The sequence below is a fragment of the Macrobrachium rosenbergii genome, chromosome 28, assembly GCF_040412425.1.
Source record: "Macrobrachium rosenbergii isolate ZJJX-2024 chromosome 28, ASM4041242v1, whole genome shotgun sequence".
NCBI lineage: Eukaryota > Metazoa > Arthropoda > Malacostraca > Decapoda > Palaemonidae > Macrobrachium > Macrobrachium rosenbergii.
In genome coordinates, this window is record NC_089768.1 from 32,675,347 (window position 1) to 32,689,065 (window position 13,719).

A 13,719-nucleotide genomic window follows, 5' to 3' on the forward strand; every position below is an offset into this window, starting at 1 on the left:
GTAGGTTATTTTAATTTGATAAAAGGAACCAAATGGGTGCTTTCTCGCTTTCCAACGTGAATTTCGGAGAGGAATAAGGTAACCGAAGGCCGATTCAGAAGACACTTGACAGCAATCTTACACCTGCGAGGAATGCCGGTGATCCAACTAGCATCCACGGCGCCTCTCGTTAAAGTTCAGAGACAACAACTTCTTCCAGTTAATTTATTCCGTCTTGTTAGGAGTCATTATCGAAAGAGCTGTCTGTCGGCTTAGACTTGGCTGCCCTGGTATATGTCTCTCTCTCTCTCTCTCTCTCTCTCTCTCTCTCTCTCTCTCTCTCTCTCTCAAGCTAGACGTTTGGACGTGGGTGTCGCGGTTGTCGCTACCCGTGTGAGAGGCCACAGCAAGAAACTCACCCAAAGTTTCCACAGGGGCTTTCACTGGACAGACCCGGCGGGGGGCAGGTCTCGTCCAGCTGAGGTCAATCTTGAGGATGTTTGTCTTCTCTGTTGATTCCCTTGGAGGTCAGTCAGGTTGGGTCACAAAATAGGTCGTTTTGTCTTTGGTGACTGGAAATGTTGATGGCTTCTCTAAGTGCTGCTTTTGTGGTATGATTTTTCTTCTTGTAATAGAAAATATTGAAACCTTATTTGAAGTTAGGAATGTTGGAGTGTAATACAGTCCGTGGAAGTAGGAAACAAAGGATTCCTTCGAGATTTGAACGGTATAATTGTAAAGGTTAATATTATTTGCTGATAGTGGGAGAATTTGAGGGTAATTTGAGCTACTAGAGGCTAGCACGTTGAACCTCGCGAATTGCAGTCTTGCTAATGACAGAATTCATTCTGCCGAAGCTTAGTAAGTGCATTGTTATTTCTGTCTTCGTTTAATAAACTTAGATATAATACGTCTATTTTCTCTCTTTTCTCCCCTTCTCCATCTTCTTCGTTTTTGCTTACCTTAAATTATTTTGCAATTTTAAAAAATGGGACTTTTCTGACCATCTTTGTTACCAGCCATCTGTCATGAATTTACGAAGACGGACAAGGATTAAGCAAAATAAGAAGAAATGATGAACCGGGGATTAAAAAAAAGGCGGGGGCCGAGGGGGGGCCCTGTAAAAGAAAAGCAGTGGGAGCAAACCTAAAACGCTATAGTTTGAATGGTGGCTGACCAATGCGTTATTAAAGCATTTTTTGTACCCGGAAGGTACTTGCAGTTCTGGAAGGCTGCCGTTACGCCGTGATAAAAGACACTGGAAAGGCCGAGCCGTCTGAGGACGTACAAGCACGGTTTTCCTCTCTAAGCTCTGCAGCTGATAGTCCATTCATTCCTTGGCTGAAATGGAAGCGCTTGCACGCAAGCACACACACACACACAGACGTACCTGTTCCCATGAACGGGAGAAACACTGTTGGATCGAAGATGTCCTGACGTTCGTGCTGGAAGTTTTTCCAGAAATATTTCACTTTACCAGCATTCTCTCTCTCTCTCTCTCTCTCTCTCTCTCTCTCTCTCTCTCTCTCTCTCTCTCTGGAGGTAGTGACCATGGTAATTGTAATGCCATATAGCTTAGAATCAGTTAGTGAACATGGTAATTGTAATGCCACATAGCTTAGAATCAGTTAGTACTGGCTTAAATAAAATAATAATATTAATATAATATTATTATTATTATTATTATTATTATTATTATTATTATTACTGGTGGTTATGGTAGCATTAAGAAATAATAATTTTAAGTTATTTCTACTTTTTTTTTTCTAAAAGAGAACTCATCAATCCAGAAGTCGTGTTTTGCATTTATCAGTGCTACACCACTGCCACTGGATACTGAACTAAAAACCGTGTGTGTCTAATAATAATAATAATAATAGAATATGGTACCTTCACATAGATTGCTTTCATCGAAGTGACCACTTGGAAAGTGTTAGGCAAGTGTTTTAGGCAACCCAGTGGTCAAGATGCCTGTCCCGAGGGTTCTTAAGTAACATAGTGAAAAGTAACAGGGGAAACGTCTTTCACACGAGATTGGTTCTGGTTTAAGCGAGGACTCTCTCTCTCTCTCTCTCTCTCTCTCTCTCTCTCTCTCTCTCTCTCTCTCTCTCTCTCTCTCTCTCTCTCTCTCTTTTCTTTGTTTTTGCTTAACGTTCATTGAAGTCATTAGTGAAGAAATAGGTTTGGCGGAGAGTTTTTAAACATAATATTATTTGATGTAACGTTGATAGAAGATTTATAACCATGATTGTTATTGAGGAATTAGAGTATTTTAGTGGTCTTCTTATAGATACTTGAAATGAAAAATGGACATTTTAATTTCATTGCTGAACTAATTTGTTATCCATGTCTAGCTCAAGATGTCAACTTGATTATTTTTATCTAGATGTTTGTCCTGACGCAATTGAGGATATTGCTTATACCTGCCAATTTCGTTTTGAAATATTAAGTTACAGTTTTGATGTTGTTGCAGAGAGTTTGACTGTTGTGTTCTTGTCATAAATTTGATACTTTACTTGTCTTTGTGTTATGAATACTTAGAGTTATATTTTGACCTCTCCAGATCACTGATATTCCTTTTTCATTCTATATTTTTCAGAAGTGACCTTAAAGACGTAGGCGGCGCGGCCAAGCAAAGGTAAGTTGACCTCAGGTCAAGTCATGTTCTGAATCTTGGTTCGCTATCCATCCATCACAAATAACTCCTCCCACCTCCTCCTCCACCTTCCCTCCCCTCAACCTCCCAACCCTCCACCAATATGAACTGGGCCCCTCCTTCCCTTAAATCACTATTCTTCGTGACTTCATTCCGCGTTCTTTTAAAACGAACTATGAATACAGGGCGCCAATGAGCTATGGGATTGCGCCGATCTCCTTTTCGATTGAATTATAATCATAAATGGTTATCACGCTCATTGTGGCCTCAGGTCAGAATTGACCCTTTCGATTCGACCCGGGTATCTGTAGGTGGTTATTTCTCGCTGTAGTTTTTATAATGGATGTAGGGTTACGGACGTTTATAGACGTCGTAAGTCATTATGCCATATGACCGCAGAGAATTATTAGGGTCTTTTTTCAACGTTCTCACGCAACTGGGTGTTTTAGTCCAAGATCTGTGGATCTTTTTATTCGTTATTGCAAGGTTTGAACTTGAAATGACAAAAAGAAAAAAAACACGTCTGTATATCAAAATTCATCAGGTACTAGTGCAGAGGTAAAACAACTGAATCAGTCACGTATCATATGAGATCGTAATCACCAAATATAAATATAAATATATACATATATACATACATACATACATACATACATATAATGTGTGTGTGTGTGAGTCAGAAATTTATTTCAGCGAAACACGTGGTCATGCGTTCGTTAGATCCATTATATATATATATATATATATATATATATATATATATATATATATATATATATATATATATATATATATATATATATACGTTGTAACTATCTTTATTGCGCCATTTTAAGACTAGAAACCCACTCATTTCGAACATGAAAGAAAAAGGCGAATGAAAATAATCATCAGTTTGAAGACCGTTGGGCTAATTGTCACCTGTACTGTCGAAATGAGGACCATCATCCTCATGGCGATGAACCGTCCGCACGATGAAAGTGCATCGGCCGACAATTCCTCAGAATCCTCACCTATATGATCTACCACCCCTTTAGCCACCTGACAACCACCCTCCCCCCTTTTAAGGTAAGGTCATCCCCATTATAAAGAGGGCGTGGCCCGGTTAATTAAAAGATCTGAATATGGTCGTCCACTGACTAGGACGAAAGATTTACAAAGGAGCGGGCAAGATGTTCGCTCTAGTTAAGAGTGGAAGGCTTAGCTGGTAGCTTTCAGTCTCTCTCTCTCTCTCTCTCTCTCTCTCTCTCTCTCTCTCTCTCTCTCTCTCTCTCTCTCTCTCGTAGACAACGTAACGTAGATTGAAAGTTGCTGTCAATTGTCAGATTCACGAATAATTGATTCTTCTGTAATGGTTGTTCTGAATGCCTTGAGGTCCCGTTAAGGAATTTTATTTTATTCGCTGTCTCTTATAGTTTGGAAATATCTTTTATCTCCACAGATAAAAAGATATTTTATCTATGGAGATAATCCTCCGTCAGGATTCAAAGATGGCGATTGCAATATGTTTTATTCTTTTGCCAGGAAAATTCAGATTTCGTTGTCGCTTCGCCTTGCTGTGCGTATTTACTATTAACGTCTGTGTTCCTCTGTGAATGTTTTGTCTTCCGTCTCCTTGCCTTTAAGAGACAGGCGAATTACTTATTACCCCTTTGATCTTGATGTCTAACGCTCTTTTTTTTATTTAATTATTCCTCCTCTTTCGCGATGACATATCATCAAATCTGATCACAATGCAACTCCCGTAGGATAAAGAAGCCACTGGTGTTTATACATACGATTTTACACACGGTTAAAGAGCAATTTAACCCAAGATTAACTGCAGGCTCATCTTGCCTGGAATAAAACGGCAAGAGACCAAGAACATGCAAGTCATCACCCTTCGGGGTCTACTGTTATTAAGGCGTAGGTGACTCATCGCCGATAAAGTTTGGCTTTTTAAAGGCGAAAGATTTCCCCACAGATCCCTACTGGGTTTCGGCGGCAGTTCGCCTCTTATGAATGAACGAAAGTGAATGTGAAAGTCCTCAGTGAAACGAGGTAGGAGACCAGTCTTCAATGGCAGGCGGGCGTTGTAGTAGCTTGTGGGTGTTGATAGAAGATGCTGTTATTTTTTGATAGAAGACGCTTCTATTTTTTTATAGAAGACGCTGCTATCTGTTGATAGAAGACGTTGCTATCAACAAGATAGAAGACGTTGCTATCAACAAGATAGAAGACGCTGCTATATGTTAATAGAAGACGCTGCTATCTGTTGATAGAAGATGCTGCTATTTATTGATAGAAGATGCTGTTATCTGTTGATAGAAGATGCTGTTATTTGTTGATAAAACTCTCTGCTACTTGTTAATAGAAGGCGCTGATACTTGTTGATAGAAGACACTGCTATTTGTTAAAAGAGGAACTGCTACGTGTTGATAGAAGACGCTGCTATTTCTTGATAGAAGACGCTTTCATTTGTTGACGGAGGACTGCTACTTGTTGATAGAAGACGCTGCTCTTTGCAGTTGCTTCGGCAGCCGATATCCGATGGAAAGTGGAAGACAGTAATTTAAGGAAGCTAAATAAACAGTAGCTTGCATGTCTCTGATATCTCCGGGCGCATAAGAGCAATAAGTACAGACTTGACTCCATAATCCGGTCGTATATTATACAACCTTTTACGACATCGCAAAGCGGCATAGAACTTAAATTCCGAACCCATTCCCAGGCACTACTTCTTCTTTCATAATAGCTAGAACCAGAGATCTGTAACCTTATGGTCGTTAGTGAACGACGCGGTTGTCGTAATAGTACGTAGTGGCGACATAACCCATGTTTACATCGCCCTCTGGCGGGAGAAATGTGAGTTGCCGGATTCTTCATCGCGAATTGTTGAAGAGCGCAGAAGGTAGATCGTGTTGTTTGTTTCGTCTCATCACTGTTATTATTCAATGAAGAGGATATTGTCGTCCTCAGAGAAACAAGGACGCAGTCATTACCCAATCCATTTTCCATTAGTCTTTCTCAGTAAATTTACACAAGGACAGCGCGGCGGACGGGTTGTATGAATTGTGTTATTAGCCTTTGTTTTTAACTGAAGATGTTATATTCGTTAGAATAATGGTTCATTCTTCCTAACATTTCGAAGTTTTGTCTATTTCTTCTCGTCTCGTGGTCAAGTTATTAGATGTCTTTATGCTAACATGTAATGACAGATTTGTCATTATATCATTATATGCATGCAGCATCCGTGAACAACTGAAAACGCCACTCAAACCCAATCTCTCTAATGTATTAACAAAGGGTGTGAAGCCGCAAACCCCATTACTTCGTTTTTTTTTTTTTTTTTTTTTTTACTCCCAGTATCCTACAGGAAAAAAATGAAACTCATTACAGCATGAGCCACTTTGGCGTCTTAGGGCACGTCTTTTTTTTCCCCAGTTCACAACCACGCTGCTGACCCAGGGGCACGGTGTATTCATACCCAACGCTGTAAGAATTTCATTAGTTCCTTGTAATGCGTCGTATTATCATTGCTTAGGACGTCAATTTTTTTTTTTTTTTTTTTTTTTTTGTGGATCTGACTCAGTGCTGTTGCCGTTCCTTCCGAAAGTCTTCCATGAAGCGTGCTTGTGTGTGGATGTATGTGTGTGTGTCTGTATGCGTGTGTGTGTGTGTTTGTTTGTGTTATGGTTTTTCCAGCCGTTAACAGGTCCACATACTGGATTCGTTTACGTGATAAGCAGAGAGAGAGAGAGAGAGAGAGAGAGAGAGTAAGAAACAAATGCTTTATTTTTCGCAATATTCTGAGCTGCCAGCTTCGTTTCATGCGCTTGTTAATGTCCAGACGACAGAGTAAGAGAGAGAGAGAGAGAGAGAGAGAGAATGTCTTGTCTGAATCAGGTTGGCCATGCGGTTGTGCCCCAAAGCCTTATAAGGCACTACCAACTCGACTCACCTCATCTACCCCCGGGGCATACCTCCCCTTACAGCCTCTTCTCCAGCATTTGCAGTCTCTTGCCAATATCCAGTCAGTCTCTCTCTCTCTCTCTCTCTCTCTCTCTCTGTCTCTCTCTCTCTCTCTCTCTCTCTCTCTCTCTCTCTCTCTCTCTCTCTGCATGGCATTTCTAGGGGCATTCGCATCCCATTGATACTGGGGCATTTGCGGGGCAAGATTCTTTCTCACATACTGTTGTACTTTATATTGGATGGATCTCTCTCTCTCTCTCTCTCTCTCTCTCTCTCTCTCTCTCTCTCTCTCTCTCTCTCTGCATAGCATTTCTAGGGGCATTCGCATCCCATTTATTTAGGGACATTTGCGGGGCAAGATTCCCATACTTATACTTTAGTATACATTTCATGTTTCAGTGCCTTTGTTTCTGTTGGAATACGTGCATACATTTTTAAATACATCAGGTATGACTAAAGGAGTATATGAGCATTATTCATTTACTTCTTCTGTGACTGTGCTTGAATGTTTTTATGGAAGCTGGCCAAGCTCGTCATTCCACCACACACACACACACACACACACACACACACACACACACACACACACCTTTCGAGCGATCCATGCTCCTGCCGTCCGTGTTTGCATCCGCCTCCCCCAGGTAAGGTCTCTCTGCCGTCGTCAGTTCCTCTTGAATTATTCCAGCGCCATCTCGTCCTATGCCCAAATTAGCCTCAAGAGACCAGCAACACAACTCTCGCCTTCGCAAGTTGTGTGTGTGTGTGTGTGTGTGTGGGTTTGGTTGGATGCCATGAGCAAGATCTGCTTGTCTACAGCTTGCTCGCTCGGCTCGTCGTCCATTCGCTGTCTTGGTGTTGTTTCTCGGTTTTTGACAGTCGATAACGAATCCCACTTGTCTTCGTTACCCAGGGCTATATCGTTGTGGTGTTTCTCGTTTTTGACAATATCCCTCAATAAGGAACCCCACTTCTTTATTAACCAGGGCTATCCTTGTGTTGTTTTTCGTTGTTTGGCAATATTTTTCAAGGAATCCCACTTACTTCATCGTTACCCAGGGCTATCCATGTGTTGTTTCTCGCTTTAGGAAGAATCCTTCAGCAACAAATCACACTTGCTTCTTCGTAACCCAGCAATCCCTGTGTTGTTTCTCGCCCACCCGTATGTTGGTCCTCAGAATTTAATCATACCCTCTGATAAATATAAAGACATTCGCCTCATTAAGAGTCTTCTGATGTTTCTCGTCGTTTGATGGGTTCTGGTAAAGAAATGGCATTCTTGTGACGGGGCGTTTCCTAACGTGGGTTTGATTCGTCACAAGTGATTTTTATGCCCCTTCATGGTATGTGATGTATTTGCTTAATGTAGCATTATTCAGATAGCTTTCATATAAAAGTTTAAGTTAATAGGTACGTCAACACGCGTGGACACTTTTATAGATGCTCACATTTTTTAACCTCTATTTTTTTTACTTTTAACGACGTCACTGATGGGTAATATTTCGTCAGTATGTCGCTGACAAGTGACTGCTGTGTGTGTGTGTGTGTGTGTGTATGTGTGTGTTTGGGTTTTGGGTTTTCCAGTCGTTAACAGATTCACATACTTGATTCGTTTACGTGATAAGCAGAGAGAGTAAGAAACAAATGCTTTATTATTCGCAATATTTAGGGACAGTCTGAATGGGTATTCAAATCGAGACAGTCCTCACAGGGCTCATAAGCAAACTAATTAACCGGCTGCCTGGCATAGAACTCATTTAACCACTCTCTAGGACGTGAAAGTTTCCCTTTGCAAACTGACGTTTCTCGAAGTTGACGATAATTGCCAGCTGTTCTGAGACCTAAGAGTATCCGTATTGTCGGGAAGGGTTCTATCAAAGTCTGTAGAATTGGGATTAGCGGCTCCTGTTTTCTACATTCAGATTCGGAATTCTCTTCATTCGCCCGTTTTCTATGACATCATAATCGTACATTCTTCAAGAGAAGAATCGATCGTTTTCTAAAGTGTTTTTGGGCAGAAAAGTCAACCCTCTTCCCTCCCATAATTCGCTACCGCGTTCCCTTCGGGCCTGGGCTACTCCAGGACAGTAGGATGCCCTTTTGCGTACTAGCCAATAATGGACGAAATGAACACGGCCTCTCATCGAAAGCGGAATGGTCAAAGCCATCCTGCCGTAGCGTCGAAACGGCGGAGCAGAAAGAACTGCTAATGATAAGTGACGCGAGGTGGTGATATCAGGTGGCGGCTTCCAGTGTCCATTTACCTTGAGGAAGGTCGAGTGCAACGAAATTTTATTTCTCTCGAGCGTCGATAGCATCGACCAAACCGCCGCTGCTGGCTGCTTCCCTCTCTTCATGAATGACTCGAGTCTAGTCTCTCTCTCTCTCTCTCTCTCTCTCTCTCTCTCTCTCTGGAAAAGCGTGCACTCTCTCTCTCTGTCCCTCTCTCATGGAAAGAGCTCGAATTCTCTCTCTCTCTCTCTCTCTCTCTCTCTCTCTCTCTCTCTCTCTCTCTCTCTCTCTCTCTCTCTCTCTCCTGGAAAAAGCGTGTACTCGCTCTCTCTGTCATGGAAAGAGCGCGAATTCATTCTCTCTCTCTCTCTCTCTCTCTCTCGGCTGGAAGGGTACGTATGTTGTCGAAATTCATTAAAAGGTCAGCTGACAATGATTATTAAAAGCCCATGAGAGTCGGCGGTACCTTTGCAATGCCTAATAAGGATTTTGGAGTTATCTTCGCCTTCTGCTCACGGAGACTTGTATAGATTGCGCAGAGTCTCAAGGATGATGATAATAAAGATTATATTATTATTATTATTATTAATAGTATTATTAGTAACAGTGCAAATAAATCAAAAGGTAAAATGAATCGAATATTACTTTTCCTTTTAGATTATATTGAAAGGAGATGGACGGAAAATACCCTCGACTTTTGTTTTGATAAACATTAATTGCGCCAAGGAATCGGTCCAAGTAAAGATTACAACTATTTATGTAGAAATGAAAGAGTGTACAGAATTTGTTGTGGGTCAGTGGGTACACGGTTGTTGTCATAACGATTTATATTCGTTTTTATTATGATTGTTTCGGTTCCTTGTCAGATAGTAACGAGAGTTATTAATTTTTCATAACTTCATTACTTTATGATGATGAGTCTCTGTCTTATCGTTGAAACTTCTCATCCTATTTTTTTTTTCCTTTATGTTTTTTCTTGCTTAATTCTTCCGTTATCTTTTGTTTTAATTGCTTTTAAAAAGATACTTCTATAATTGAGGCAAACCTTTTCACACACACACACACACAAAGCGCACGCGGAAAGAGCGGGCTAAATAAGCATTTAGATTTTATATTCTTTAATGAATGAGAGAGTCTGTGATTCATTCAATCATTTATATACAGGTCTTAACTTCCTTGATTATTTTATTCCTCGATGCACGTGTCTTGCAGCTAACATAGCTGCCGAAAATATCATTAGCAATTTTAAAGTTCAGTCATTCTTCAGACTGACATTTCAATCTGACATATGGTTTATAAGTGCACGTGCACTTAATCCCTTTCGCTTCATTAAGCATAGGAGGCAGAATATTAATTGTCGGACGAATGCAGAGCATTACAACAATCTCCAGTGAAAACCACTCGCTGTTCAATATAGGTTAAACCACGCTTCGGATGTGGCCGAACTCTGCCCATTTCACCTCGTTTGAACAGGTGGTTCTGACAGATAGGGAAAGGAACGAGATATCGCCGGTCGTTTGACATCAGGAGACATTTCAGGCTGAGTGCAGAGACTGCCATTTTCAGTCTAGCCAAATTTCGACTCGAGGTCCACCTTATCACTCACTCCAAGGCGCAGATGGTCGAGTGGCTCGGCCTCCCAGACCTCCCTAGACAACATTTTAAAATCCGAATTAAGAGTGAAAGTGGAATGTTAGCTGAGGTGACCGACCAGTGAGGAGCTGACGTCACCCTTTAGTACCCCAATTTTCTCCCCGTCCCTACCTCCTACCCTCGCTGGGGGCGAGCCACCACCCCAAAAAGTACCCGGGGATCCGCTCCTTCTTAAAGATCCTAATGTATTGAGAGAATGAATAGTCGTGTGCTTGTGAGGTGGGGGGGCAAAGGGTGCAGAATTAGACGTTAAATGTTAATTCTAGACAAATCAGTGTTCAGTTTTTAGATACTAAATGGGAGAGAGACAGGCATTTGGGCACCAAATAAAAAGATATATATATATATATATATATATATATATATATATATATATATATATATATATATATATATATATATATATATGTGTGTGTGTGTGTGTGTGTAGTGTTGTGTGTGTTGTGGTTGTGTGTGTGTGTTAAAAGGAGGCTAACTTGTAATTCAAATCAAACTTCTCCCTTTCCAAACTTTAGAATATATTTCTTTGACTGATGTCCTTTATTATGGCAAGCGCTCTTACATATAAATTATATATATATATATATATATATATATATATATATATATATATATATATATATATATATATATATATATATATATATATAATATATAAAATAAGCAGCTTTATATCCATTACAGCCATTCATGAGTTTAACAACTTTATCCCATCTCAATAGATTATATATACACACACACATATATACATACATATGAGTGTATGTATGTAGGTATATTCTGTCGAGATGGGCTAAAGTTATTAATCCCATGAATGGCTGTACGGATACCCAGCTGCTTACGTGTCAACGGCGACTGGCCTTTCTACTTAATATCCCTCCATCCAAGCGATGATAAGCTTCATTATGCACGTAAAATCCATCGCATCTGACCTATACACTGAAAGTGACGGGAACGCCTCTCGTCCATCATTCTGTAGTGAGGCATAATAAATACCCTGATACCCCTTACTTGAGATGCCAAGCGCGAAGTTGCTTCTCCATCGCTGACTTCATCCATCGGCCGTGTCCCTCCTTGGAATACGAATCCTACAGATTCCTTCTTTAGGATTCCTTGCGCGTCTCCTTCGCTCCATTCCTTCCCCCCGACGCGTCTGAACCTCGCTAGTGTTTGAGCCTTAATCTTATTGTAAATGGTGGTAGGAGAGTTTATATATATATATATATATATATATATATATATATATATATATATATATATATATATATATATATATGAACGTTATCACTTACACAATTGTTCTGTGCATTAATACAATTAATAACAGGACCTCATTTGAACTGGATGGTACCTAGCGGAGGTATTTATTCAGGAAAAGTTTAAGCTTTCTGTGACTATAATAGTCCTCATCGTCTGGTATCCGTAGATACCAGACGTTGGGGACTGTTAGCCATAGAAAGCTTGTAACTTTTCCTGAATAAATATCTCCGCTAGATACCATCCAGTTTAAATAATGGAGTTGCAGAAGTTTTGCAAGAAAATAGTTCGCCAGTGACGAGTTCCAAGCATTAACTACAAACACGAGATCTTTGACATTCTCTCTCTCTCTCTCTCTCTCTCTCTCTCTCTCTCTCTCTCTCTCTCTCTCTCTCTCTCTCTCTCTCTTCCTCAGAATTGTATATTGCTCGAAATGGATTTTATTTACATTTAAGTAGCTCAATAAATAAGAAATAATCTCTGTTGTTGAATGAAATGATATGCTAAGGACTCACAGGGGAAAAATTGTTAATGATAATTCCTTTTCTCCTCCTGCAGGAGGGGATGAGCTCGGTGGCGGCGCCCCACGGGGCCACCACCGCCCTGCTAGACCTCGATGCCATCACCGATGAAGAAAGACTGAGGACTATGGTAAGTGATCTCGTTTTCGTTGCGCATGCGCACGATGCATTTGTATATGAACTCTTATTCATCAATTATTTTGCCATTGGATGTCGGTTTACTAAATATAAAAGATAATTTTGTTACAAATCTTTATCAAAAGAAAGAAATTTCCACTTTCAGACTGGTGAATCTCTTTTTCACAGTATATGTGACCATATTTGTTGTGATGCCAGTTCGCGAATATTTGTCAATGCGCGTGACAGAAGGATATCTCGTAGCCTAGCATCTATGTAGTTTTGTAGGTGTATCTATATTCGTTCCTAAGATGAAAAAGAGTTATGCTCAGTTATTCATTTTTTTTGTTCTTAGGTGTTATCAAAAGACCTTGCTAAGATCTTATAATAGTTGTTTGTCAGTTTTCTGTAAAAAGATTTATGACATTGAAATGTCATACCTTTTAACACTAGCTGCTTTATTACTTATGATTTTAAAACTTGATGCTTTCAACAGTATTAATTAATTCTTCATGATTTGTCAATGTTGTGATGCTAGGCGGAGTTATAATTTAAGCATTCATAAATTGACGGCATCAAATAACTTTCATTTGGGTTTTATATAGAATAATTTTGGTGGCATTTTGCAACTCATTTATAACCCAAGGCGTATGCAGATTCGATAGTTTTTTTTTTTTTTTACATATTCGTTACTATTCATCATCATCATCATCATCATGTAATTAGTATTCATCAAGTAATCAGTACCCAGTGTAACCTTTCATCCCACTGACGCGACCTTCAATTTGTCTGTGATAACAAAGAGGCGTCGAATATTATTTACGTCGAGATTTTAGGAAAGGAAATCATTACCATTTAATACAATAAAGACGATAATTCTCTTTGTTTGAAAATAATTAGTAATGGTGAATTTAAACTATTTATTCAATGAGGTCTTGTAATTCCTCTGTTGTCTTTTTCTCCTCATGTCTTGCCTTGCATTACAAGATTATATTTCGGATCGTTGGTTTCAAGGGTAAGTTTAACGCTCTAATTACGTCTGAACAGTTTCATTTTCTTTGTAGGTTTTTACTACTTATTTTCCTATCAGAATTGCATTTGTGTTTGTTCCTAAGCTTGCTTGACGCATAAAATGCCCTTATGCCAAAATTGAACATGTGAAATGTGAATTTTGGAGGGTTTCAACGGATAAACCACCAATATTGCTCGGGAGTTACCCACTTGAGGTTCACTATAAATGCAAAACATTTTCAGTGTTAGATAAACAGAATTGATTTTGGGAAATGCATAATTTATGACCCTTCCTCTTGCTAGACTACCAAAACTTTTATACATAGCCAAAACTTTAGCGTCATA

General features: G+C 39.8%; 1 protein-coding gene across 1 annotated transcript in view; it reads left to right on the forward strand.

Annotated features, from left to right (window-relative positions):
* The window catches only part of LOC136853961 (titin-like), a 243,065-nt gene that overhangs the window by 96,355 nt on the left and 132,991 nt on the right, over positions 1-13,719 (forward strand). Inside the window, exons 2-3 of the mRNA XM_067129858.1 lie at positions 2,579-2,617; positions 12,284-12,376. Coding sequence (XP_066985959.1) covers positions 12,290-12,376 — 87 coding nt within the window. The 5' untranslated portion in view covers positions 2,579-2,617; positions 12,284-12,289. The remainder of the gene's footprint in view (positions 1-2,578; positions 2,618-12,283; positions 12,377-13,719) is intronic.